This window comes from Gallus gallus, chromosome 12 (genome assembly GCF_016699485.2).
Source record: "Gallus gallus isolate bGalGal1 chromosome 12, bGalGal1.mat.broiler.GRCg7b, whole genome shotgun sequence".
Classification (NCBI taxonomy): Eukaryota; Metazoa; Chordata; class Aves; order Galliformes; family Phasianidae; genus Gallus; species Gallus gallus.
Window position 1 is genome coordinate 9,281,146 of NC_052543.1, and position 27,492 is coordinate 9,308,637.

Here is a 27,492-nt window from a genome sequence, read left to right on the forward strand (position 1 = left end):
GCTGGCAGCCCATGTCCCCCTGCCTGCAGTGCCCGCTGGCTGCCCTCCTGCCCTGGTGCCCCCTGTCCCCGTGCCCTGTCCCTGTGCCTTGCTGACACACACGTGCCCACGACCCACAGGCACATGGGGCTGCGGTGCAGTGTGAATCAGTGCCTTGGTCTAATTTTGGCCACTCTGCCATGCTGGGGGGAGTGAGTTCCTGTCCGTTTCCAGAAGGAAGAACAGAGCCCCGTTTATTTCCTCTCTCCACCACCCCATGAGCACAGGCACTCCAGCCCGCAGCAGAGCCTATGGGGAGGCTCGGTTCTATGGAGCAGCAGTTAGTTGGATGTCCAGTGTGAGATGATTATGCCGAGTTCCCGAAATCCCCTCCAAATTCGGCTCTATGAGGGGGCAAACGCCCACCCGCATCCCGGGGTGATTTCATCTGTGATGAGGCAAAATGCGTTAATAGTGGCCCTGCTGTGTGCCGTCGGGGGGGGCAGGAGGTGGAGCTGGGGCAGGATAAGAGCCAGGGCTCAGCCCTGAGCAGTGCAAACCCCATCTGCCACCCCTACACCGTGAGAGCAGCGGGGGACGAGGACTGCAGGAAATGGTGAGGCTGCACCCCTGAGCGGTCCTTTGGGGGGGATTTACCTGGGAAACGGCTCAATTTCAGGGGTTGGATGCTTTCTGCCATCACTCACCACCCAGTTTGCAACTCATCCGGCTGCCTCTGGCTGCCCGCTCTGGTGCTTTCCAAAGGGTTTCACCCAGGAGGTGGGATGCAGGATGAGGATGCTGGCTGCATTCCGCTGCTTCCCTCTGGCTTTTTGCAGCCAGCTCCGAGAGCAGCGCAGGGTCCTGCAGACGAGGATGCTGAGGATGCCGTGCAGGTGGCTGCATCATGCTCTTGTCACCCTTCTGCTTATTTGGGGCAAATCGTTCCATCCGAGAAGGCAGCTTTTGCCCCACAGAGCTGAGGGGTGGCACTCCTGGGGGGGGCGGCTTGGAAGGAGGCAGTGGTGGCGTGAGTCCCAGTCCCACGTCACACGTTCCCGACCAAAGGGCAGCTGTGGGGCGGGGAGTGGCTGCGGGAGGAGACGCCGTGTTGTCCCCACGCTGCCATCATCACCCCATCCCTACGCTGCCACCGCCCCGTCCCCTGGGTGTGAATGGGACAGGGGACACCAGGTGGGGGGGTGATGCTGAGTGCCGCGCTCTGTTCCTGCAGGCTGTGCTGCTGCCCTTCCTGCTACTGCCATGGGGCATGGTGCAGGGGCTGAGCCTTCCCCACGGCCCCGCTGTGACCGGTGTCCCCTGGCATGAAGATGGCTGGGACAAGGAGGGCAGCAGCGGGGTAATGCTGGGGCTCCCTGGGGAGAGACGTGGCCACGGCTCTGGGGATGGCTCTCAGTTGGATGGAACCACGCAGCTGCTGCTGGAGGAGTCGGTGAGAGAAGCATGGCCCTGGCTGCCAAACCCTGACACCAACAGAGCCGCTGTGGTAAAAAAGAGCAGCACGGCAAGAAAGGTGTCCCTGTCCCTCGATGTCCCCACACACATCCTGAGGATCCTGCTGGACTTGGCCCGGGAGAAGGAGCTGCAAGCCAAGGCGGCTGCTAACGCTGAGCTGATGGCACGCATAGGGCGCAGGAAGTGACCACGACACACAGCCACAGCCAAAGGACTCTGTGGGGCCAGGAGGGGGAGGGGGTAGGGGGGGTTGGAAGGGGCTGCTGGCAGCTGCTCCCTACACCCAGCTGTGCAGGTGCAGGAAGTTAGCCCCAGACAAACTGATCCTTGGGATGTGCTGCATGGATGGCGTGCACACAGCAGCTGCTGCTCTAAAAACCCAACGTCAGCACCGTGGGAGCAAAGCGCCAGGCTGAGCCAGCCCTGGTGCAGCGGGGTCTGTGTGTGCACGTCCTTGTCCCCAGCGCGCCTCTACTGGTGTGCCCCAGGGGGGCCCATCCACGCCTTTTTGACCCCCAGTTCTCCATGTACCCTCTGTCGAGACGCTCCGTACGCCATAAAGCCCACCCAGACCGATGAGCACTGTACATGTGCAGCGTGTGATGCCGCTCAGCGCCGCCCCGGGGTTGCCATGCGCCCCAAGATAAATGCCAAGCAGGCGGCGTGCGGCCGCCCTGTGCAAAGTGCAGGGCCAGGGCTGGGGCTGCTGCCGGGGCTGCTGGGGCTGCCGGGGCCGGGCTGGACACGGCCATGCTCTTCGAGGAGATCCTGGTGCAGGGTGAGCAAGCACGGCGTTGGGGTGGTGTCGGGGTGACCCCACTGTGGGGGTGCTATTCTGGGGGTGGGGAGTGGAGCGGGGGGTGCAGGCCAGCTGCTGCCGTGCTGGGGTGAGCGGGGAGTGAAGGGTCACAGCCCCGCAATGGGGGTGCGGGGAAACAGCCGGGTGACACTGGGATATCGATAGGGGTTCGGCCCCAAACCCACTGCTGTGTCGTCCCTGCCGGTGGCCCCGCTGCTGCCGGGTGCCACGCTGTCCCTTTGCTGCCGCCGGTCCCGGAGCGTCCCTCCGCAGCTCCTCCCAGCGCTCCCCGGGTGCCACCAGCTCCTCCGCACCCCCGGGCCCGTTGTCTCCCCCTGGTCCCCGAGTCCCGTGGTCCCGGTGTCTGCCACGTCGGTGACCCCTGCCCGCTGGCACCCCCAGCCCCAAGCTGATCCCCGCGAACCCCGCCGTGCCCCCCAACCCGCTGCCCACAACGCGCAGCCCTCACCCGGCGCCCACCACCGCTGCGCCCACCCCGGAGCCCCCCGAGCCCCGCCCCACTCCCTCCGCCAATCGCACCTCACCCTTCTCCCCCCCCACCTGTCAATCACTTCCGTATCCACGGACACCGCTCAGCGCCCCGCCCCCTCCCCGGAACTCCGCCCCTCCCGTACCTGCGGCGCCGCCGGCAGTTACGTCACGGCGGGTCGGCCCGCGCCTGCGCGGTGCGGCGGCGGCAGTGACAGGCTGGCAGGAAGGGGCGGGCGGCGGCAGCGGGACGGGACGGGCTCGGCTCGGTTCACGGAGGGGACTCTCTGAGCCGCCGGCGGCGCCATGCTGAAGAAATTCGACAAGAAGGACGAGGAGTCGGGTGAGGGGCGGCGGGCGGCCGGGGGAGGGCTCGGGGGGAGCCGTGTGGGGCCGTGTGGGTAGGGCCCGGCCGGGGCTGCGCTGCAGCTGTGCGGGCCCCGCTCGCAGCCGCAGCTCTCCGGTCCTCCGTCGCTGCGCGCGTCCATCGCAGCGCGTTCTCCTCGCCGCAGCAGTCCGTTCGGGCCCCGCTGGTTTCGCGTGGAAGGAGGACCCCCGGCGCCGCCCCCGCCTCCCTGGGCTGTGTACGTGTCGCAGCGCGGTGCTGTCCCCGGCCCCGCCGTTGGGCTGGGCTCTGCCTGCTGACGTCCCGCCGCTCCGCTCCTCCGGGCTGCCCCGTGCAGTGCCGGCTGAGCGGCCGCCGTCGGCTGTCGGCGGTGCACCCGGGGGCGTTACGTGGGGCTGCTGTGAGATCCGCGCTTCGGGGTGTGTGGATCGGTGCGAATCGGGGCTGGCCGCCTGGTGCTGGGAGCTTTGTCGGGGTGCTGCCTGCACTGTGTCTGCTTCCCCTTCTGTGATCAGAAGAACGGTTGGGTGAGCCGTGCTGTGTGATGAATTTCCAGATGCTCAGTGCTGCGAGGGGTGCTGTCACTGATGGGCAGCTTAGGGGTTGTAGGCTGCTGCTAGGAAGGCTTTCTTTCAACCTTTTTGTTGAAAAGCATTAGTAGCTAAAGCTAAACGGAAAGAGGGGAGGTTTAGGCTTGATATCAGGGATAGTTTGCATTGACAGGGTGGCGAGGTGCTGGCACAGCTGCCTGGAGAGCTGTGGGTGCCCCATCCCTGGGGGTGCCCAAGGGCAGGCTGGATGGAGCCCTGGGCAGCCTGAGCTGGTGCCTCACTGAGTAGCTGACAGCCCTGCCTGGGTCAGGGGGTTGGAACTAAATGGTCTTTGATGTCCCTTCCAACCCAAGCCATACTGTGATTTTGGGAGCGTAGATGTACTGTGCTGCTAGGAGGGCTTCTTTAACCATTTTCTACAGAGCTTTCAGATGCTTAGAGCAGAAGCACTTCGCTCTTTCCCCCGTGTTTTCTTCTCTTCCCAGTGCCACCAAAGCATCTGTGCTTCGCTCAGCCCCCTGCTGGCTTTGCAAACAGCCTGTGTCAGTGGAGGATGCTGAACCTGAAATGAGTCAGGATGCAAATGGCTTTGCCTTCTGTTGCAGAGGCTCTGGGCAGCAGTGTGCGATGCTTCTGGGGCAGGGCAGGTTGTGCTGGACCATTCCTAGAGCTCAGGCTTGTTAAGTGTTGGAGTAGCACTGGAAAAGGCTGTTTGTCCCAGAGCCAGACTGAACATCGGTACTAATTACAGCCTGCTTATCAATAACCGACAGCTTTTGAGATGCTGTGGCTCAGAGATGCTTAGAAGGAGGCAAGCTAATAGAGAGAATGCAGAATAATGATGCTTTTCTCTCAGATTATTTCATCCTTAATTAGTGAGTTGTTCATTGTTTAATATAATTTATTCTATTAAGAGGAACAATGAATGTTATTCTGTGTCCAGACTCTCTCATTTGCTGTCTTGTTCTCTTAATTAGTGATAGAGCCAAAGAATATTTACTGGTGGATTCCTGATTGGTTTATAATGAAGGGATAAAGCACTCCCGACTCTCCAGCCTGGCGAGCACTCTCTCTGTGTCTGTGATTCTAAGCTTTTGTTCCTCAGACTGTCTTATTGATACTCTAACTGTCAGCAACATCTCAGCCCTGGGGCTGGAAGTGGTACCTTGGGGCTCCTTACTTTACAGCTGATCAGACTCATGGCAAGTTACTTCGTGGTGGGTGACAAATCAAAGGATGTCCTGTCTGCTCTGTCTTCCATAACTGCTGGAGAATCATCCCATTAATACTGCTTAAAAAGAGGAGCACTGATTGTGTGGCGTTCATGAAAAAGCTACCCAATAAATGCTGGGCTTACCTTTAAACTGTAGGTGTGTTTTGAGAGTTGCTTTCCCATAGCAGAATCCCTGGACTTTCTTTGTCTTTATTTTGCAGGTGGGGGTTCCAACCCATTCCAGCACCTGGAGAAGAGTGCAGTCTTGCAAGAGGTATATCCTTAGAAGCTGTCCTTTGTGCTGCCCTTTCTGGTTGGCGTGTCCCCAACTCTTGAGTAGATCAATGGGGAATATTAGTGGTGAAGCAGGACTTTGTTGTGATCCTACTAGCACCTAAAGTACGGGGCAATACTCCCACTAGTTCTTGTTTTATTGCTGGAGGGAAGAAGGGAGAGGGTTGAAATGATCTCTGTAACAAAATACATTCTAAATGGTAAGTAGTAATACAGAATGTGACTGGCTGGGAAAGCTCACCCTAAAACAGGAAAGTTGGGAAATCAGCTTTGAACACCCCGAGCTTGTAGATTTCAAAGCCAGAGAGCAGGCTGCGTTTGGTTATTGAGTCAACTCTGATTTTAGTCTGAAATAAAACCCTTTTTGTTTGACATCAGGTAGACTTCTCAGTCCCCAGACCCTGTTATTTCAGCGTTATCTGTTCGTTTGCCATATGGTGGATGGTGTTGGTTCCTGTTAGCCTCACAGAGCTAGCTGACATCTGTCAGGAGGGTAGTGTTTTAGCTAGCACACGATCCAAACTCGTGTGGGTGAAAGTGTGAGGAGGATTTAACCCTTAAACTTTCATTGTGCTTGCATTTGCAAGCTCAGGATGAGACTATAGAACCATCTGCTTAAATGGGGTCCTGTTTAGCAGGAATTGGGGGATATCTGATACAAAGTCATCAAGTGGATTTTGCCATACCTCACCAACAGTTTGTTGTTTATATCGGGCCAGACAGGACAATGTTTATTAGGGGGTGTTGATGTCAGCATCCTTGTCTGTGGTTTGTTTCCAGGCACGCGTGTTTAATGAGACTCCCATAAACCCACGGAAATGTGCTCACATCCTCACCAAGATTCTGTACCTCATAAACCAGGTAAGGGAGAAAAAACAAGCTGATACATTCTTTTGACTGTTAGTTTTCTCTAACTAAACTTTGTCTTCTGAATAGTTTTGTTGACTATATCCAATAAAAGCATTTTAATAAGTTCTGTGCTACTAAGCTTCTACTTGCCTTCGTGTCTAAAAACGTTCTGTGGGATAGAGAAGGTAGGAGCAGCTAAATATGAAGAGATGTCTGTGATTTATTATTACTTGGAAGCTGTAAGCTTACAGCTCTTTGATGCCAAAGATGGTTGCCAGTCCAGGCTGTTGGGTCTCTGAAGCTGTGTGCAATAAGGACCAGCTTTGTAAAGTTATCTACCCATCTCATGGGGTTTCCCTGCCCCAGGGTCTCTCTGCTCATTATATGCAACGGCTGTAGCTGGCTCTGAGTAGCTGTGGTGCTTATAGGAGGTATGGCATAAGCTTTTCTTACACAAGCCATGGAGATCCAACCTGTTCTGCACCCATAAAGAAGCTGTCTTGTCACAAGTCTTTTTTTTTTTTTAGTAACCTGATAAATCATGCTGTCATCTACACTGACAAGTAAGCAACATTCAGTGATGGCTGGGGCCTTTGTCAGGCAGGATTTTACTCTGTTTGAGAACAGTGAAGGAGATCTGCTTCCAACCACACTATGCCTGTTCTCCTTATGTGTGAGACTGAGCCTCGCACCTGCAGCAGGACCAGATCTGGTAACTGGGATTTCCTTCCTTCTTTTCTAACTTCTTCTAGGGGGAGCACCTTGGTGTCATGGAAGCTACCGAATCCTTCTTTGCCATGACAAAGCTGTTTCAGTCCAATGATGTAAGTCTGTTTCTTGTTTTCTGCTGTATTTATCTAGTTGTCAGCAGTGTCTTTTTCAGCCTCAGGATGTCATTTTATGCAGTCAGCCTGCCTGGAGCTGCGGATCTAATTGAGAAGAGTAGGATAAAGGTTTAGAAACAGATCAGCTTCATTACCTTGCTCTTGTAGCAGCTTAACTAAAGCAGTCTTTGTTCCTGAAACATAGGTTCTTCCTCTAAACTGCTGTCTAACTCTTGAGATGGTTCTAGGCACTGGTCAAGTGTGTAATCAGATATGCTTTGCTTTGTGCCCAGTATCCAAAGAGCCTGCTTCCTGCTGAGAGTAAGCGACTGTTACCTGGAGGAGGCCAGAAATTAGTACCTACCCACAGAGGTATTACCATCACTAGTTGTCCCCCAAACTACAAAGCATCGAAATTGTGAGATGAACTTAGAAATCCTCAGGCTCTGAGGTGCAGATTGCTTTTTTTTCTTGCTTCTGAGGCAATGGATTGCCCTTGGCTCCCGATTTCAAGATTTTTTGCCTCGTTCATGTAAACAACAAGTAAAAGATGAAACTATAGATGTAGGTAAATCTGGTAGCCCTGTGGCTTCATCCTAAGGCTGAGGGATTTAGAAGAGGAAGGGCTGCTTTGTTAATGAATGTGTTTTTGTTTTTTTTACACTTGGGCACTGTGGCTCTCTGAGAGTACCAGGTTGTTGTTCTTCACAATAAAGTCATGGAAGCAGGAAAAATGGAGATCTCTTCCTACCTGGGATCCTCTCTGCTGATGTCTGTCTTTCCTCTTTCCTTCTTAGCCAACTCTTCGCAGGATGTGTTACCTGACTATCAAAGAGATGTCTTCTATTGCAGAAGATGTAATCATTGTTACCAGCAGGTCAGTCATTTTGGTTTTGCTATTATGACATTCATGCATTCTCCAGAAATGCCCTTCCAGCCTCTTGGAGACAACTCCTGTCTCCAAGCACTATGAAGACAGGGAATGTTCTTGGTGAAGAAAAACTCCTTTGAAAGAGGCTATTCAAATACAGACACTGAACTCTTAGTGATGCATTTGAAATGTGCTGTGTGCCCATAGCCCATGCTCTTAAGTGTTTGAATTGTCACTTTTGGTTACGTGATGTGGCAGTGCTGACATACTTTCCTCTATTGCAAGCGGATCTCCTCCTGCCTTCCCACTCTGGTGGGACTTGCTTAAAACCTGCACTTGCCTGCTTGACACTTAGCTGTGCCCTTGTCTGCCGGCTGCTCTGTGGGCTCTCTGCATGCCCCTAGGAGCTGCTGGCTCAAGAGTGCAGTATTGAGGGCTTCCTATTTCCAACCAGCTTAACCAAAGACATGACTGGGAAGGATGACAATTACCGAGGTCCTGCTGTGAGAGCGCTCTGTCAAATCACTGATGTAAGTGCAGCTTTTCTTTTGGGGCAGCCCTAGGCCATTCACCCCATCCTATTGCATCTCCTCTTTCACACTCCTGACAGGTTTTCCTTATCAGCTGTTGTTTCCTTCTCCCTGCAGAGCACCATGCTACAGGCCATCGAGCGCTACATGAAGCAGGCCATTGTTGACAAAGTGCCAAGTGTGTCCAGCTCTGCTCTGGTGTCCTCCTTGGTAGGTATGCCCTGCAGGGAGGGCATGATGTAATGGTCCAGCTGGGGAGAACTTGTCTGTGGTGGGACTGGACATCTTGGGAGTGTCATATTGGAGTTGTCCTTTGGTAGAGCATACATGAGAAAGGAGAGAGGGCGAGGGGAAAAAACACTATTTTTCAGTGTAATACAATTGGATCACAGTTTGTTTCAAAGTAATTTAATTCTGGAGACTTACTGCACTATTAGAAAGCAGCACATCCTTTCTCCGTGTGTGAAGTGCTTGGAGCTGTATGGGTGAAGGCACTGTCAGGACCAAGATGTGCTAATGCAGAGGAAGGAAGCTTGTCCAAGGGCTGCCCACATTGCATGTAGTAAAAGCAGTACAGTGGTCACAAGAGCCTTTGGATCTCATCAGTTTATTAAGTGATTTGTGGCTGAATGCATCTTTGAGAGAACAAATGACCAGCTTAGGGGTGCAGATGCCTCTGATGCTTATGTTTCCTGGGCATCCTACTAAATACCAACCTTACAGATTTAGCAGCGTTAGGGTTTAAGGTGGAATGTGAGTCAGTATCCAGTGGTGTGATATTTATTAGGCACTATGGCAGAGATGCTGGTGGTCCAGTGCTCAGGTTAGTATATATGTTCTTCCTGTCAATAAGAGTGCTAAAAGTAGCCTGAGGAGCTTTGGTCTGTTGAATTGCTTGGAGATGGTAAGCTCTGCAGACAAGAGTGAAGAGATTTGTATGTGTAATACCCAGCACAGTCAATTTGTAGCCATGGTGTGAACACTGCAGCATTATTTCTTGTCAAACTGTTTCTTTTGTCCTCTGATTGCTAATACTGATAAACGAGCCAGGAGATTTCCTGCAGGGTAGTGTGTCACTGTTGCTGTTCCCACCTTTGCTATGTGAGGGCTCTGTGGGAGGTGTTCAGCCTCTCCAGGCTTCAGTCAGCAAGGTCAGGTCTCTGCATCCCAGTCCTCAGCTCTTTTACAAGTTGCTGTCTCCAGCGCCCTCATGAGGAAGACTTGGTTCTTCTTAATACTGGCGGTGATTCCCAGAGCTTCCTCCATCCTTCTCTCATGGGTTCTCTGTGGTTTTGTCTCTACCAGCACCTGCTGAAGACCAGTTTTGACGTGGTAAAACGCTGGGTGAACGAGGCTCAGGAGGCAGCTTCCAGTGACAATATCATGGTACAGGTAGGAAGCCCAATGGCAAGGTGGGGAGCTACAAGCAGCAGCTGGGAGCGGAGCAAACTATTGGTGCTCAGCTGGACACACCAGGCCACAGAGGGGATAAAAGTATAAAGAGCTCAGTGTGGTTTTGTTTCCCTGAACAGTATCATGCTCTGGGCTTGCTCTACCATGTGCGGAAGAATGATCGCCTGGCAGTCAACAAGATGCTCAGCAAGTTCACACGCCATGGCCTCAAGTCACCATTTGCTTACTGCATGATGATCCGAGTAGCCAGCAAGCTGCTGGAAGAGGAGGCAGGCAGGTGAGGAGGCTCCTTTCCCTGTAGGAAGAATTTCCTCAGGTCCTGCTTTCGTCTCCTCTTGTGGGATTGCTTGTCGTCTGATGAGAGCAATTATTTCTGTTCTTTGAAGAGCAGTGTGCAACTTCTAACCCTTAATTGCTAGTTGAAAGGCAGCAGAGAAAATAACAGGATGCTTTCATGTTGTTAGGGAATTGCTTCTGCAAGTCATGTCTCTGTAGGTGCTTGCACATGAAATACTGCATTTTTCTTTCTAGTTTTGTGTAGCTGTTCTTTATCAAGATACTGTTTCATTTTCTCTATCTTCTCCTTGGCTAGCACATGTGCGCTTTGGCTTCCAGGAGGATGAGATTTGTGGTATGTATGGTGAGCGTTGTGTGAGAGCTGAGGGAGGTTCCAGTTAGCCTGTAAGGCAGAGATTGTAGCTCAGAAGAGAGCCGAGCATGCTGGAAGTGCAGTCTAATGACCCATGCAGAATCTGAGGACAGTGGGTTTATGGCTGCTGTTACCTTTCTGCAGGCAATGGACTTGTCCTATTCTGCTGCTGGACTCTTAATTTCTGCTAGCATCTTTGTTTTCATTTGTTCTTGGGTTTGTTTGTTTTTTTTTTTGTCCCTTAGCCGTGATAGTCCCCTGTTTGATTTCATTGAGAGCTGCCTAAGAAACAAACATGAGATGGTGGTCTACGAAGCTGCTTCTGCCATTGTTAACCTTCCCAACTGCACTGCCAAAGAGTTGGCACCAGCTGTCTCAGGTAAATGTGATGCTCATGGCAACAGCGAGGGAGTTCTAGGCCTACATGATTGTGCCTGCTGTTTACACTAAGAAAGGAGGACCTTGTATAGTTTTGGGCTTGCATTGGTGCTGTTCTCCTGTTGAGAGGCAGATGGGTGAGAGATGGCTGTGAACTGAGGTGTGGCAAAGGGAGCAACAGGGAGGAGAGGAAAGAACCTGGTAAATCCAGTTGCTTCTTAAGCACATTTTTAGCTGTCTTATGCTTGTATATCCCGTGTCTCTTCATTGAATCTCATGCTATGGGTAGGAAATGCTTTCCAATAGTAGATTGCCTAAACATCTGCTTTTGTTGATATTCCTGCCTTGCAGTTTTGCAGCTGTTTTGCAGTTCCCCGAAAGCAGCACTGAGATACGCAGCTGTCCGTACCCTCAACAAGGTAGGAACTGGTTTCCAGGGAGCTATAATTGCATCTCCCAGTGCAAGAGAAACTGACTCAAGAAAAGAAAGGGGCCAGGCTGGGCGGTGATTTTATGTGAATAACATCCACCTTTGGGCTATAACCTTGTGTTTCTTTGCTTATAAGAGGAATAAAAAGAACACTTTACAGAAGAAAAATGCAATCTTTTTTACAGGTCTGTGTAAGAGTGTGTTACTGTTCTTGCATGTTACTACTTTTCCCTTCTGAGCTTCCTGTGGGGAAGGGGCTCCTGGTAGTACAGAGATCGAACCTTGGTGCTTCTTTTTGGCTGCTCCATGGCAGTCTTTGCTCTAGCTTTTCCCTTGACTTTGTCAACTCTAAAAAGGAAAAGAGTGGTGATGTCTGTGCTTCCACTTGGAAAACCTGTTAGTTAGGCTAGCTGAGTTTTTGGTGGGAGTTAATTTTCTTTGCAGAATCTGAACTTTAATTTATTGAAGAGAATAAGTGAGGAAAAACTAAAGATCATTTATTATTACTGGCTTCTCTGCCAGCAGTAGATGTGATTCTGCAGGAAGAAAGAGCTTGTTTCTTAAACCTTGGCTGAATAGCTTGCTTAAGATGACCCTCGTGTGCCATCTGTGGCATTTATTTTAATATGAAGGGGTTGAGAGCTTACAGAGCAGTCTCTGAAAAGGATCAGTTAGCAATAACCACAATGGCTTTTCCACTTTTTATCATCTTCTGTAGGTGGCCATGAAGCACCCGTCTGCTGTGACCGCCTGTAATCTGGACCTGGAGAATCTTGTGACAGACTCCAACCGCAGCATAGCCACCCTGGCCATCACCACATTGCTGAAAACTGGCAGTGAGAGCAGCATCGACCGGCTCATGAAACAGATCTCCTCCTTCATGTCAGAAATCTCAGATGAATTCAAAGTAAGGAGGTGGGAAGAGGGGGGAATACACAGATACCTTAAGGAACCCCTTAGTCTTTGTCCATGTTTGTGTGTGTACTCTCAACACTTGGATTAAGCTCTTTCCAGCAGCTGGGCTGCATCATTTTTGCAAGAGAGAATCTGATCCTATCAGCTTAAGTCAGGCCTTAGTCATATAGTACTCAGCTCCAGAGTCATATGCACCCTTCTAGGGAGAAGCCTTTTGATTAGTAAGTCTCTCTTTTTTGAATCCAGCAAGCATGGCAAGCATTTTTCTAGGGACCGACCAGCACATTAAAGGTCAGTCTCCTCTAATTTCTGGGTTAGTATCCTCCTGGAACTCTGTTGATTAACTAAAGGCAAAACCATAGCTTCCAGGCTGGAGCCCAGCACCAAATCGACGCTGTTCAACTATTTATATTCCTGCCCAATGAGACTGTCCTCCTTTTGACTTGCCCCTTTTTCCTCCAGGTTGTAGTAGTGCAGGCCATCAATGCACTGTGTCAGAAGTACCCTCGCAAACACGCTGTCCTCATGAACTTTCTCTTCACTATGCTGCGGGAAGAGGTGAGTTTGCAGGGCAGCTGGTTTTTGTTCTTTATTTGTATTGTCAGAGATTTAGGGACTCTGAGTGCATAATAGGACAAGTACAATTTAGGACAGGTCAGACAGAAGCTTTAGTGGGAACATATTAGTAATTTTACTATCATGGTACGTATGAATTGCTGGACTGCACAGTAGTTCCTCTGAGAATCTGAGTTCTACTGATAATGCCATGTAATGAGAGTCTTTACCAGCCATAAAGGGCTTGCAATCCAACAGAAATGACCACTGGCATATTTTCAGTGTGGTTTTCATTCTTTGATTTTTCTGGGGTCTTACTCTCAAAGCAAACGCAGGCAACAGCAGATCTGTTGGCAGACCATAGATGTTTCACATTTGGACCAGTTTTGTACTCGGACAGCAAATTCCAAGCAGTTTTGTCCTGTACAAAAGATTAAGTAGCAACTTACTGATTACACAGGATCGCTTTTGTTTTGTTCTCTGTGCTGTTGCAGTGAAGGGTTCATGAGTACTTACAACCATTCTCTGCATTCAGTCTGACAGTTTGCAGAAAGGCAGCCTTATGGAGCAGAGCTTGCTGAGGCTTGTTTCTAAATGAGCTAACATGCCTGCCACACAGCTGGCACCGCTGCTTGCTCTGACTGACATCACCTGCCAATTACAACCTCTTGTTTGGGAACAAACTGAAGGCCCTCATTTTACTCCTGTGAAAAATGGACCATGCTACATGCCCAGATTTTCTGTGGATGGCATCGTTATGAATGTGGTTTTGTAGTTCAAACCATTTTGTTTAACAGGGTCTTTAATCCCAGGTAGCTACAGAAAGATCCCCCAAATGCACAGAACTGTACATGTAATTGGCAGAGGATAGCATGCAGTTTAATCCTGTGGTGTGTATTGAGGACACTAGTAAATAATGTCTGAAGATAACTGAGTGTTAATGGCATGTCAGGTTATGGGGTGTGCCTGGGGAGGTATTGACTGCCTGTCTTCCCACACTAATAGGGCCATTTGCTGGGCCCTGCTGTGGCAGATATGATCCTTAATATACTTCTCGTGTGATTCATCCTCAGATGTCTGGTGCTAAAGAGAAGTCTGATTATTTTTCTCCTCCCACATGGCTGTTTTTTATGCACTAATTCTAGCAGCAGATGATTTTAAAGGAGCTGTAAGCCCTTCAGGCTGATGGATTCTGTTTCTCTCTCTAGGATTTGTTTTTTTTCTTGACTACAGCTATTCTGAAGGATGCTGGCAAGAGAGGTTGAGTATTAGCTGGTCCTCTGGGAATAAAGAGGGTCAAAAGAGGTGGGCAGCCTTACTGCCCTTCTCCTTTCAAGCACAGATTTAAAGCATTGAGAGTGAGTGACCTTTTCAAAGGAAATTCTTTCCTGCCTGGCTAATTCAGAATGTCTGACGTGCTTTGAGCTTTCCAGCTGAGCAGTTCCCTTTGCTCCCTAGGGTGGCTTTGAATACAAGCGAGCCATTGTGGACTGCATCATCAGCATCATTGAGGAAAACTCAGAGAGCAAAGAAACAGGCCTGTCTCACCTCTGTGAATTCATTGAGGACTGCGAGTTCACTGTGCTGGCTACACGTATCCTCCACCTATTGGGCCAAGAAGGGCCTAAAACCAATAACCCCTCCAAATACATTCGCTTCATTTACAACAGGGTTGTCCTGGAGCATGAAGAAGTCCGGGCAGGTAAGATATAGACTTGGAAAGCTGCCCTTTGATAGATTGTCAAGGAAATATAGTGCATGAATGCCTCTGTTTTTGAGGATTGTGATTTGCTGTAGTCCTGAGTGGATGTTTTTATATGACAAAGATCCTGCGGTAGTACTGATGAAAGAGCTGGCCTGCAGCTGAGAAACAGGAGATGATACAGGGACCCCATGGAACTAGGCAGAGGAGGTCTTCAGGCACTTTGCTAATACATCTGCTTCTCTCTAGTTACAGTAATGCTGTCTGCTAGGTCTAGAGTCTCTAATGTGCCATTTGAACACACCTGGGGGATGGAGGAAAATTCACGTGATTTCTTTGTATCCTAATTCTTTTTTTTATGACTTGTGTTACAGGTGCTGTGAGTGCCCTGGCCAAGTTTGGAGCCCAGAATGAGGAGATGTTACCCAGTATCTTAGTGTTACTGAAAAGGTGAGTGTCACTCAACATTACAGGGACAGACAGGTTATTTGGAGACCCTGGGCAGAGTGAGGATGCTACTGAGTTGTAGTTATAATTAAGCTTAATTATTATATAGTAAATTATAACATTAGAACGTAATATTTTATAATTTATTACATATAATGAACCTGGATTGATTCACATGGGCCTCACTGCCTTGTGCTGAAGCAAGTTTTCTGCTTTCTTCTCAGATGTGTGATGGACGATGACAATGAAGTGAGAGACAGAGCCACATTCTACCTGAATGTTCTGGAGCAAAAGCAGAAAGCCCTCAATGCTGGCTACATCCTGAACGGTAATACAGAAAGTCCTCAAAACAAGACTGCACCTCTCCTGGTTTAATACACGACAAAGAGATGGCGTTATCTGCAGTCTCAGGGGCTTGTTCCTTCTGTCCCCAGGTTTAACAGTGTCCATCCCTGGCCTGGAGAGGGCTCTGCATCAGTATACCCTGGAGCCCTCCGAGAAACCCTTTGATTTGAAATCTGTTCCTTTGGCAACAGCTCCTATCATCGAGCAAAGAGCAGGTGAGAATCAGTCTGCTGTGTGCTGATCTAAATTGCTGACAGTTCCCTAGCAGATCCAGCCCTTGATCTGCATTGGCCTTGCTGGGAATTGCTGAGATCCATCCTCTTCAAATTTTGTGGGATTATATCTTCTGTAAAGACAAAGGCCAGCAAATCTTGTTACTCCCACTCTAGTGTTTCAGTTAGTCCAACTGCTAATAATAGTAATTGTTTGAATTGCAGTAGCTTCAATGAGGATTACCAAAGGCATTTAGGAAGCTAAAAATGGGTGTCTGCTCTATAGCAAGAATGAGAAATGAGCTCTCCTTTACTTAGTCAATGATCTGTTTTTCGATTTGGTTACTATTCCTGGTTGCACTTGATTATTTTCATTGTTGGTTTTTCTTTTTCCCTTGCAGAAAATGCCCCTGTTGCTGTAGCCAAACAGCCAGAGAAAGTGGCAGCAACACGGCAAGAGATATTCCAAGGTAAACTGATGCAAGGCCTCTCCTACACCTGTACGTGAGAACTGTACCTCTTCTAGCTGAGCCTGCCTATCCACTCCAGTTTTCCCCATCTCCCCTCAAAGAGTGGCATGGGCATCTGAATTGGTTGTTTGCTCTTGGGGATGCTTGCAGTAGATGTGGGCAGTTGGCAGATGTGTGCAGAAGAAAGACGAGACTGCCTTTAATTTTAGAAGTTCCTACTGAATGCTGTGGCTGCTCGATGGATGACTACACTTGCTGCAGCAGCTTCCAGCTGTTTAACTGAAGGCTTTGAGAAAGTTGACAGTTTTCTGTGGCTGGGGAAAGCAATTGTTTCTACATCCTCTGTTTCAGAACAACTGGGAGCGATCCCAGAGTTCCGGGGACTGGGCCCACTCTTCAAGTCTTCCCCAGAGCCTGTTGCCCTAACAGAGCTGGAAACAGAGTATGTGGTTCGTTGCACCAAGCACACATTTGTCAGCCACATGGTGTTCCAGGTGAGTAGCTATGGCATGCGGTGCCAAAAGAGGATTGGAAAATAAGCTCCTGACCAGTAAAAACTTCACTGGGAAGAAATAGCTCAAGGATATCTGTGTTCAAAGCTCATCAGTGTAGTGGGTCCTTAGTTTCAGGTCAGCAGAGCCTCAGGAAAAAAAGATAAATCAGCGTGCATGTGGTTTTGACTGAACAATGCATATGTGTGCAATCAAAGTGACAATGAGAGAGGCACTAGGTGGGGCTGTTCTCATGGAGGAGCTGGCAAGGGAAGTCCTGTTATTTCCTCAGGATCCCCAGGCACATGCTTTGAACACAGAAGAGTGAAGCCTGCCATATCTGGGAGGCTGAACATGTTACCCAACGGGATGGGAGAGGGTTCTTATTTGCCTGCATTTTGTTTTAGCATTATAGGTGCTTATTTTTGTGAGTCTTGGCCTTAGCTGGATCACCCTCCTGCTGTGTGGGAATTGTTCAATCAATGCACCAGCCTCTTTACCTGGCCCTCAGGGAGTTCAAGCAAGTCTTGTGCTAACTTACGAGCAGCCATGTTTTGTTTGTAGCCAGTTTCTTTCTCAAAAACTCAGAACTGCTCATAGTCCTCAGAGGAGTTAATCTTTGTTTCTATTGTATGCTTGCCAGGAAGGGCTATATAAAGTTGAGTGATTTGTCACTGCAGGCAGTTCAAAGTGTAAACATCAGGTTTAGATCTGCTGAAATCATTGTGTCATTTCCTTAAAAAATGTGTATATGTAATATAAAAATAAGTTAGCGGAGCACTGGAACCCCCTGAAAGTTCTTAGCTTCTCCCCTAAAACATTCGGATGCCAGTTCCTCTGAGACTAAATGGAAGCATGAACCCTGTCAGAGCCAGACTCCCTGCTGAGACAGAGACACTTCACAAGTTAACACCATGCTCCCACTATGCGTGAAGTGAATCTGCTATTACATCTATAACTGAGAGCTTCAAGCTGTCTTTGTTCGCTCCTTCCCTGCTTAGTTTGACTGTACCAACACCCTGAATGATCAGATCCTGGAGAATGTCACTGTGCAGATGGAGCCAACAGAGGGGTATGAGGTCATTGGTTACATACCTGCCAAAAGCCTGGTGTACAACCAGCCAGGCACCTGCTACACTCTGGTGGCACTGTCTGAAGAGGATCCAACAGCAGGTAAACAGTTTGTGCTCTGTTTTCCCTGATATTCCCCAGAATTAAGCATACCGTATTGCTCACGCCCACATGCATTCTACCTTGCAGATATTAATAGACTGTGTGTGGGTGCATCCCTGAGTGATGCCAAGCATGACTTCTTGCTGCTTGAAGGCTGTCAGGCCTCCGTTCTCCTGGTTCCCTTGTGCTAAAACATTGTTGAGTCGGGCTGTGGGAACTGGCAGATGAGCATTCAGATCTCTGCTGAGATGTCTTTGTTGCACCCTGGGGTGTCCTTTAACCTGCTCTTCTTTGTGTTAGCACACGGGGAGGCGAGTAGTTGACTGCTTGCCTGTGATATGCTATGAGGGCACAGAGTACTCAAGGAGCATTTCAGACAAATGGCCAGAATTCCAGGACATTCCCTTGTTTGTCACTGTCCGGGACATAAACCAGGCTCAACCTGTGCTCTCATCACCCTGGTTTGTTCTGAGACTGCTCACCTGTGTGTTGCTGCCCTTCATGCAGCAGTGCCTACCTTCAGAGATGAGTCACCACTTCCTCTCCCAGCTGAGTGGTATTAATCATTGCTGTGCTGCAGAGCAAGGTGGTTTCATTTCCAAGGTGCATGAACTGATCCCTAGATAAGGGTCTCACCTCCTTCGCAAGAGGTTGATGGGACATGCTTAGTTTATATTCCCAACACAACTTGATATTCGTCAGTAGCAGGACTTGATCTGAAGATTACGGTGCAACCGTTGGGAGTCTGTATTTATCACTGATTGCTGGCCTTAGTGTTACAAATAAGTACTTTGTCCTTGAGAGAGAGGAGCTGTCAGCACGCTTTCTAGGTCACGTGCTCAGCCTGTGCTGCTGACTGGGAGGGGGAGAACCCACCTGCCCCAAGTTTCCTAGCCCCATTCTCCTGCAGAGGAGTGGATCTGGTGGTAACGTGAGCTTTGCCTTTGCCTCCCCTGCCTGCAGTGGCCTGCACGTTCAGCTGCATGATGAAATTTACTGTCAAGGACTGTGATCCAAACACGGGTGAGACAGACGACGAGGGTTACGAGGATGAATATGTGGTAAGGAGCTGGGCGTGCGCCACATCACAGAAACTGCAGTTGTCTTGAGGGATGTTGTGATCTGTACCCAGTAACTTGCCATGCAAGCAACGATGTGCCCACTGACACTGCTGCAGACAGAATCACAAGGAGAGAGGGGTCTTGCTTCCTCTGTCCCAGGATTCAAGATGTGGGTTTGGAGAGCTTGTTTGTCTCCTTTGGAGCATCTTCCTGCTGCTCTCCAGGCAGACCCCTGGATGTGCAAGATACTTGTGTTTTGGGAAGCAACGGTGTGTCCTCTGGGCTCAGTTGGCTGTGCCCTATGGGCTCCAGCAGTGGCACGGGCAGTTCTGGGGACAGAAGGCTGTTGGCCATCTCTTCTTCCCACCAAAATTGCTCTCTGTGGTTCATTACCTGTGGCTTGTCTGATATAGGAAGACTGCCATCTTTGCTTTTCCTCTGGCATTACCTCCTTAGCACCGAGACTGATGAAAGCACTGATGGTGTGAAATCATGTCTGCTGGCTGTTTTACCACACAGGAAGAAGTTAAGCTCATGCTTGGTCAGAAACTGGAACTGCCTCACAGAGGGTGGTATTTTCCCTCCAGAGATGAAGGGATGTTGTGACATGAATTCAGTTTGCCCTCTTACGTTCAGAAGCTGTTTTCTCTGTGTTGCCTGTCGCTGTTGTGAATCTGATTGGGGAACTGCTGTGCAGTGAATCACTGAGGACACGGCGTCCTCCCAGAAGGAGTGGGGAGGGATTTTTCCAAAGGAATGTGTAAGGCTGACCCCTCTGCCTGCTTCCCACCAGGCACCGGGGCATCAGAGTGAGATTTAAACAAACTCTTCCATCTGTTTCAACTAGATTCAAGGGGAGATTCTTTCCTGCAGCGATTGCTGAAGTGAATGCATGCTGGTGTCAGGACAGTTCTGGCACTGACTGCTCTTCAATATGTGCTCCAGAGGGACCAACCCAGGTGTTCCTTGCACAGACGTAGTCACAGGAGCAGTTCAGCTATCTTGGCATGCAGCCTGCTGTGATAGCAAGCATCTGACAGTGTCTCACGGTACTTTACCAGCCTACAAAACAAGAGGCCAGGAAGGCAAAATACAAGCTTATGTACCTTCCAGGGTAGCAGATGGTACACCAGTGTGAGCACCAGCAGCTTTCTTGTTTTGTCCACTGCTCTGGCTGTTTGCCCAGTGCTCTGATCCTTGTCAGGCCAAGGGCTGTGCTCAGGTTGGGAGCCTGCTCTGTAAGCCCTGGAAGTGACATAGCTTGGCTTCCCAGGACAAGCAGCTGCTCAACTAATTGTTCTTTGCTTGAGCAAACTAGAAGGGACAGAGCTTGCTCTGACATATTCCTGAGTAAAAGGGGAGGCTTGTCTCCTGGGTCACCTGATCTCAGGGAATCCAGTCTACAGTTCACTCTGGAGAGAGCAAGGTAAGTGAGGACCATGTTTCATTTGGACCTCTTCTTACCACCAGCTTGAAGATCTTGAGGTAACAGTGGCTGATCACATCCAGCGAGTTCTGAAGCCCAACTTTGGAGCTGCCTGGGATGAAGTGGGTGATGAGTACGAGAAGGAAGAAACCTTTACTTTATCTGCAATTAAAACCCTTGAAGGTAAGGCAGTGTCTGAACCCAGTAGGGCTCTTAACATTTCTCTCCCTCGAGCAAAGACAGGAGGTGCAATGTGGCTGGTGTTAGATCTCTTTTGGAAAGGCAGACAGGACAAAACCCTTCAAGTAGTTTCACTGCAGCTGTTGCATGAAGACCTTTGGTTAATGTGAAAATAAATTTGCTGAAACTTGAACTAACAAATGAGTATTCTGGACCCTGTGGAGACCAGCCTGCATTGTGGGAAGCAGGAGAACATCTTGCTTTGCCCTCATGCTCTACCCTCCCAAACAGACCATAGTTCAGCTGTGAGCTCCCACTTTCCTTCTGTGAAAGGAGGAGATGCTCTGACCTTGGAGACTCAACAGATGCAAATAGAAGACACGAGGTTGGTGGGCAGGCTCATGGTGCAAAGCCCTCTTGCCTTTCACCACATATTAAAGATCCAGCTTGTTGCTGTAAAAATGTGGTCCTTTTGATGACTTAGCTACAGGACAAGGGCACCTCTTTATGCCTGTTTTTCCTTGCACAGCACCTTGGGCTTGAAGTACCCTCCCTAAGGCTTTTTCTCGACCTCTCTCTCCTGCAAGGTGTCTTCTTCCTTCTGTATTTGTCCCCAGAGAAGCAAGCTTGCTGACAGGGCTGTGCAGTATGCGTGCAGCCAGCTGCACTCTCCTCCTGCCTGACTCATTCACTCCCCTGTTCTTGTTGCGCTGCCACCTTGGCTGCATCAAATAACAGAACTGCAGCGTGCTGGTGGCTTTTTTCTCTCTCTTTTTTTTTTTTTTGCTTGTGTGTGTTGCTTCTGCCTCCCTGATGGCTTTTTAAAGCACAGCAGTCACCAACGTTATGCCCCCCTCAGGACGAGTTACATGAGCTGTAACATGCAAGGGGGGGCTTTCATCACTCCGTGTGTCCTTGTCAGGGCACCCGTGATGCAGAGCCTGTTCTACTTCTTGTTCTTAACAGAGGCGGTTAGCAATATCGTGAAGTTCCTGGGGATGCAGCCCTGCGAGCGATCGGATAAAGTGCCAGACAACAAGAACTCCCACACTCTGTACCTGGCAGGTGAGCTGTGCCGTCACGTCTCTGCTGGAGCAGCGGCCCTGCGAGGTTGCACGGAGCTGAAAATCAGAGCAGGAGCTTGTGATGTGCTCACTGAGCCCTGGGTGGGATTTTGTCTTCTGCAAGTGTAGGGCAGCTGGTATTGGAAGTGGGAGGGGGGCTCTAGGGGGTGAAGCTGGGATGAGCTGAGGCTCAGCTGGGTGGGCTGCCTCGGTGCTCTGCGGCATTGTGTTCTGGAAGGAGCTTGAGGGGAGAAGTGGTCCTCTTTGCCCAGCCACAGGATGTGCTGGAGGTTGGTGAGAGCCAATGGTGGCCGCTGAAGGAGTGGTTGGATCTCTCCTCAGCTGGAGTTATTTTAAACTTAATTTTCACGAGGCCTTTGTACTGCGAGCGTCCCCCGTAGGTCGTGGTGCAGGAGATGCCAGGCGGGGTCCCTTCTAACCCGCTGCCTCCTTCCGTCCCGCTGCCTTCCAGGTGTGTTCCGGGGCGGCCACGACGTGCTGCTGCGGGCTCGCCTGCTGCTGACCGACACGGTGACGATGCAGGTCACGGCCCGCAGCGCGGAGGAGCTCCCGGTGGATGTGATCATGGCCTCCGTGGGCTGAGCGCTGCCTCCCCGTCGGGCGGTGCTTCCTCCTCTCTGCCACCACCGGGATAAGGGATCACGTTCGCTGCAGCGGTTTCTTCAGTACAATGGGGACCTGGATTTGGGGTTCTGTCTGTAAAATAACGGTGTTTTTAAGCTCCGATTTTACGAAACGCTTTGCCCCGGGGGGGGGCGGTTGCGAGCCCTGTTGTTTCCCCAGCCCCCAGCCCGGCACCCTCCCATCGCTCCGAGCTGACAATAAAGCCTCTCGTTGCTCCTCCTCCCTCTGTCGAAGCGGGCGGGCGTTGCTCCCGGGCGTCCATTTCGCTCCGCCCATCCCGGCGGGGCGGAGCGGAGCGGAGCGGGGCGGTCCGGGCGCGTCGCGGCGGCGGGAGGCGATGTGCGGTCGCACGGCCTGCTCGCTCGGGGCCGCCCGGCTGCGGCGGGCCTGCGCCTATCGCGACCGGCAGGGCCGGCGGCAGCAGCCCGAGTGGCTGCGGGAGGGGCGCTACCGGCCCTCCTACAACAAGGGCCCGCAGTCCTCCGGCCCCGTGCTGCTGTCCCGCAAGCACGTCCAGCAGGTAACCGGCGGAGCGTCGGCCGGAGCGCGGCCCCCCGGGGGGTGGGGTGCGGATCTTTGGGCACCGGGTGGGGTTTGGGGAGGGCTGTTGGGTGGTGGTGGCCGCTCGTTTTGCTTCTCGACGTCCGTATGACGAAAGTATCCCTTCTCGTCAATATTGCCGCGGCCCGAATGGAAGGAGGGGAGTCGGGGCTGCGCTTCCACCGTAGTGCAGTGCGTGCGCGGGTCGGTGGCTTCTGGAGGTTCTTCTCCCAGCTGTGTGAAGTTGCACTGCGGGCACTGCTCTGCTCTGCTTTGCTGAGGTGACGCCGTTGGGCGCCCGCAGCACTTCGGTAGGGGAGAGCAGGGAAGAAAATCCCAAACCCAGAGCAGCGCACGGCTGGGGTGACCGTTGGTTGGAGCCCCAACAGCCCGAAGCGGGGGGCGCTGAGCTGAGCCGCCCGGCCGTGGCTGCGGTGCGTGGCACATATGGGGACAGGGCACGGCTCGTGGGGCGCGGGCTGAGCCCTGCGATGACACGAGGGGCACGAAGCGTGGCATGGCTCCGTTGGCCACCTTCACCCAGCAGCTGGAACGGAGTGCCCCTCGATGCTGGTGTGGGTGCCTGGGGGGGCTCAGTGGGGTACGTGCACGTTTCTATATGCGTCCTCATCCACCCGCGATGGCGCAGCCACGCTCCGGGGCCGCAGCTGTGCTGCTCTGGGCAGGCAGAGCACGGAGCTGCTCAGGAGGAAGTGAAAGCTGCGGTGCCGTTTCCATTGCCCGAGCTGAGACAATATGCAAAGAGTGAAAGTGAACCAGAAATCACGTTATTAAAATGAAGGTGAAGTTTGTGTCCCCTGGGATGTTTTCTTCAACCTCAGCGCCGGCTGTTTGGTAACCAGAGGAAGGATGGAGCCCATATCACCGTTCTCTTCCTGCCACAGAAACTGCGCTTGTTGCTCCCGATAAACACAACACAGGCACGTCTGTGGGGTGGGTATCGCTATAGGTTGCTCCTCTGCCTTGCTTGCAGGATGCTGACTCTTCCGAGCGGGTGCTCATGGACATGCGCTGGGGCCTGGTGCCCTCCTGGTTCAAAGAGGATGACCCCTCCAAAATGCAGTTTAAGACCTCCAACTGCCGCAGCGACACCATGTTGAGCAAGTCCTCCTACAAGGTGAGCCCCCCTGCGCGTGTCCGACCGCAGGGCTTGGCAGAACCACAACTGGAGTGCACACCTGGCAGCGCCGGGCACTGCCGCTGCCCTGGGGCAGCCCTGACCGCATCCTGCGGCTCACATGTTGCTTTGTGTCTCCTCCCCAGGGCCCTCTCCTCAAGGGCAAGCGCTGCGTGGTGCTGGCAGATGGCTTCTATGAGTGGCAGCAGCGCGGCGGGGGCAAGCAGCCCTACTTCATCTACTTCCCCCAGAACAAGAAACACCCGGTACTGCGGCACCGTCAGTGCCTGAGCACTGAGCTCCACTCACACACAGACACCTGGGGCCGTGCCTGGGGCGAGGCAGGGAACAGCAGAACTGGGACGTGCAGAGGGGAATTTTCTTACAAGGGCGCTTTGCTGCTGGTCCCCCAAATCACGGCAGCGCACAGCCATACCCAGCCCCATAGCATCCCCAGCCGTCACCCCTGCTGCTCTGCATGCGCTATTTGCATGAGCTGCTGAGGTGTTTCTCAAGGGACTCTCCTGGAGGTTTCTCTGCCTCTTTCTGTCTGGCTGAGCTGGTGCTGGGCTGGGCAGTGGGGTGGTGGGTCGAGCTGCCCAGGCACGTTGCCTTGGGGTGGAGCAGGCGTGATGCTGGGGCCGTGTCCCGCAGGCTGAGGAGGAGGAGGACAGCGATGAGGAGTGGCGGGGCTGGCGCCTGCTCACCATGGCTGGGATTTTCGACTGCTGGGAGCCGCCAAAGGGAGGAGAGCCGCTGTACACCTACACCATCATCACCGTGGACGCCTCCGAGGACGTGAGCTTCATCCACCACAGGTGCGTGCTTGCTTTTGCTGCACTGCCGTGCTGCTCTAACACGGGGCTCGGCGTGATTGCTGTGTCCCCTCTGTGCCCAGGATGCCGGCCATCCTGGATGGGGACGAGGCCATTGAGAAGTGGTTGGACTTCGCTGAGGTGCCCACCCGGGAGGCGATGAAGCTCATCCGGCCCGCAGAGAACATTGCATTCCACCCCGTGTCCACCTTTGTCAACAGCGTCCGCAACGACACACCTGAGTGCCTGGTGCCCATCGAGCTGGGAGTCCCCAAGGTGAGCACTTGGTTGTGGCACACACATCCATTGCGGCTCTTTCTCTGCGTGTCACTTCTTCCAGCTCTGTTCTGTGTCCCCAGGAGGTCAAAGCTACTGCAAGCAGCAAGGCGATGCTGGGTTGGCTGAAGAGCTCCCAGGAGGGCTCTCCCCAGAAGAAAGAAGACACTTTGCCCAGGTGGAAGAGCCAGTTCATCCACAGCCCTTCGCCCAAGAAGAGCAGTGCAGGCATCCTGCGGCAGTGGCTGGGGCAGGAGGGGGGGCCGCCTGCCAAGAAGCAAAAGGCATAGGGCAGCCAGACCCTGCTTGTCTGCAGAGCTCCCTGAGCACAGTGCAGAACGCCCGTTGGAGGGCTTTGCAGACGCTAATGGGATTCTCCAAACCTCTCAGGTGTTGTTCTGATGTCCTGGGGATGTCGTCTCTGTTCACCTGTTGTTAAAGGTTACTGTTTGTCTCCTCTCATTTTCTCCTTTTTTCTGTCTTTTTTTTTTCTTGTTATTAAACTCTTTACCTCTTTTCCACTTATTCCCCATATGCATTCTGCACAAACTAACACTCCCACCCTCTAAAAGCTGCTGCAGCCCAGAGATGCCCTCAATATGCACTGAGCATCGCTGGGCTGGGGAAGGATGTGGGCTTTCCATGTAGTGTCTCTGGGATAAGATCCCAGGCTCTGCACCCCGCCCTGGGGAACGAGCTGGACTTTGTGCCTGGAGAAATGGGGCTTCCCGTGGGTCCTCTTTGCAGGGAGGGGGATAGGAGAGCCGTGGTGGTCACGTTGTTGTACAATCATTCTGTTAATGGGATTTGAAGACTTTGAGAGGCTTTTCTTGATCTGTGGATGGATGTGCTCAGCCTTGCGCCGAGAGGTCGCTCGTTAAAGCCCAGATAACCAAAGTGCCGTTACAGAACCGTGCAGGGCTGCTGCTTTTGAGGTCAGGGATTTGGTCAGGGATTTTGTAAGCGGAGCCAGATGTTGCCGGCCCAAAGCCTTCCACCGCAGGGCCCGTGCCTTAAAACGGCCCTTAATTCGTGTTGGAAGCAGTAAAACGGAATTAACGGGCACGACGCCAGCTGGGAGTCCTGTTTTGGGGCCGCTTTCAACGGTCCGTCCGTCCCCGGGGGAGTACCGCAGGCCGTGAGCGAGGGGCGTTGTCATCACCGTCAGGACAGCACCCGTTGCTGGCCCCGCGGGAGGGCAACGGCGGAGGGAGCCCCCAGAGGGAGCCGGGGCTGGGCGGGGGGCTGCGCTCGGCCGGGCTCTGCTCGACCCCGCCGGGCCGCGGACACGCGCGGAGCCAACGGCCGCGCCCCGCCGGGTGCTGCCCGCAACGGAGCCGGGGCGCCGCGAGTCCTATGCAAATCAGGGATCGGCGCGGCAGCCAATGGGCAGCGAGCCGGCCGCGGCGGCAGCCAATGGGGAGCCGCGGGTAGGGATATCCGCGGCGCGGCGGCCGCGGTGGTGGCAGTGCGGCGGCGGGCGGCGCGCAGGGCGGAGCGGCGGCGGCGGAGCGGTAAGGAGCGGCGGCTGCGGCCGGAGGGGCCCTGCCCGGCACGGCACGGCTCGCGGTGCGCTGCGACGGCGTTTGTTTCCCCGCAGGCGCCGGGACCGTCTGTGCGCGGCGCTCCTGGGCGGCGGCGAGCGGCCGCTGCCTGCCGGCCATGTCGGGCCGCGGGAAGTCCGGCGGTAAGGCGCGGGCCAAGGCCAAGTCGCGCTCGTCGCGGGCCGGGCTGCAGTTCCCCGTGGGCCGGGTGCACCGGCTGCTGCGCAAGGGCAACTACGCGGAGCGGGTGGGCGCCGGGGCGCCGGTGTACCTGGCGGCCGTGCTGGAGTACCTCTCGGCCGAAATCCTGGAGCTGGCGGGCAACGCGGCCCGCGACAACAAGAAGACGCGCATCATCCCGCGGCACCTGCAGCTCGCCATCCGCAACGACGAGGAGCTCAACAAGCTGCTGGGCGGCGTGACCATCGCCCAGGGCGGCGTCCTGCCCAACATCCAGGCCGTGCTGCTGCCCAAGAAGACGCAGAGCTCCAAGAAGTGAGCGCTGCCCCTCTCCCGGCCCCCTCCTCGCCGCTGCCCCCCGCGCCTCTCCCTTCGGGGCCGGGGTTCCCCTCCTGCTCGTACACCCGGGCTGGGGGGTGAGCCCCCGGCTGTGCCCCTCCAGCTCTCCGCCAGCCCCCCCGGCCTGGGCTGTAGCGGGGTGCTGGGGGAGTGCGGGCGAGGCCGGGCCCCGCTTGTGTCCCCACCCCGCCCCGTCTCTCTGGAAGAAGCCTTTTTGCAGGAGATGGTGGGAGTGCGGCCGGCGGGGGCCGGGGCGGCGCGGTTGGGTCGCCGCGTGGAGCTGCCGAGGACTGTTGTGGCTGCGTGGGGATGGACACGGGCACCTCCGGCTGCCTCCACCGGCCCTGGGGCCCTGCAGGCCCCCCCCCGCGGCTGTCCTTGCTGCCCTGGCGTGGGGCTGAGGCTTGCCGCTGCTGCACACCCTGAGCGGTGCCATCCCCGCTGCAGTGCGGCAGGGGGGGCTGGCAAATGCGAAAAGCAGAAGTTTCTCCCATCAGCAAGGAGCGACTGTTAGTTTTAGTTCTGTCCGTGGTTAAAGCTCGTGCGTTCCTACTGTTAAGAAGCTCTGGTCCTATTTATTTGGAGGTAGTTTTATTTTGGGTAGTCCCTTTCCCCACCAAGGCAGCTCCCAGCTCGGGGGGCTCCGGGTTGCAGTGACAAATCCCCGCGGAGCATTGCAAGGTCAGGTGCCTGGAGCTGCCATCTTCTGCTGCAGCTCCGTGCTGCTGGCGGAGCAGCCCTGCCTATGGGAGCCCCCCGTGTGCCCCCCGGCTCCATCACGCCCCGACTGCACTTCCACAAATGACATGCTGTGTCTTTCCGTTTGTTCAACGCCGTTTCTGGTTCTGAGAAATAAAGTGATGATGCTGTCTGTTGTGTGTAA

At 53.1% G+C, this 27,492-nt stretch overlaps 3 protein-coding genes and 1 long non-coding RNA gene across 5 annotated transcripts; 3 read left to right on the plus strand and 1 right to left on the minus strand.

Moving 5' to 3' along the window:
• Positions 1 to 206: 206 nt before the first annotated feature.
• LOC124417152 lies at positions 207 to 2,950 on the minus strand. Its single transcript, XR_006931288.1, has 3 exons — positions 2,816 to 2,950; positions 687 to 1,671; positions 207 to 427 (listed from the first exon to the last, which is right to left on the minus strand). It is a non-coding gene; the product is annotated as an uncharacterized LOC124417152 (long non-coding RNA).
• Positions 2,938 to 21,996, plus strand: COPG1 (coatomer protein complex subunit gamma 1). The gene is made up of 24 exons (NM_001030597.3): positions 2,938 to 3,086; positions 5,075 to 5,127; positions 5,928 to 6,008; positions 6,749 to 6,820; positions 7,618 to 7,697; positions 8,146 to 8,221; positions 8,339 to 8,431; positions 9,527 to 9,613; positions 9,754 to 9,911; positions 10,529 to 10,662; positions 11,013 to 11,080; positions 11,810 to 11,998; positions 12,469 to 12,564; positions 14,020 to 14,263; positions 14,638 to 14,713; positions 14,935 to 15,038; positions 15,145 to 15,270; positions 15,669 to 15,737; positions 16,089 to 16,231; positions 17,230 to 17,401; positions 18,365 to 18,462; positions 19,933 to 20,071; positions 21,035 to 21,133; positions 21,605 to 21,996. Exons 1-24 carry the CDS (start codon positions 3,050 to 3,052, stop codon positions 21,733 to 21,735), a joined length of 2,625 nt encoding a protein of 874 aa, NP_001025768.2. The 5' UTR covers positions 2,938 to 3,049; the 3' UTR covers positions 21,736 to 21,996.
• Positions 21,997 to 22,089: 93 nt separating this feature from the next.
• On the plus strand, positions 22,090 to 25,071 carry HMCES (5-hydroxymethylcytosine binding, ES cell specific). Of its 2 annotated transcripts, none has more exons than NM_001006137.2 (6): positions 22,090 to 22,297; positions 23,312 to 23,455; positions 23,602 to 23,721; positions 24,110 to 24,273; positions 24,354 to 24,546; positions 24,630 to 25,071. In NM_001006137.2, exons 1-6 carry the CDS (start codon positions 22,115 to 22,117, stop codon positions 24,834 to 24,836), a joined length of 1,011 nt encoding a protein of 336 aa, NP_001006137.1. In that variant the 5' UTR covers positions 22,090 to 22,114; the 3' UTR covers positions 24,837 to 25,071. The 2 variants fall into 2 exon arrangements, with proteins under 2 accessions (NP_001006137.1, XP_046755858.1); XM_046899902.1 differs by having other exon boundaries at positions 22,207 to 23,119.
• A 917-nt stretch (positions 25,072 to 25,988) lies between these two features.
• On the plus strand, positions 25,989 to 27,492 carry LOC101751709 (histone H2A type 2-B-like). Its single transcript, XM_015293382.4, has 2 exons — positions 25,989 to 26,060; positions 26,147 to 27,492. Exon 2 carries the CDS (start codon positions 26,209 to 26,211, stop codon positions 26,587 to 26,589), a length of 381 nt encoding a protein of 126 aa, XP_015148868.1. The 5' UTR covers positions 25,989 to 26,060; positions 26,147 to 26,208; the 3' UTR covers positions 26,590 to 27,492.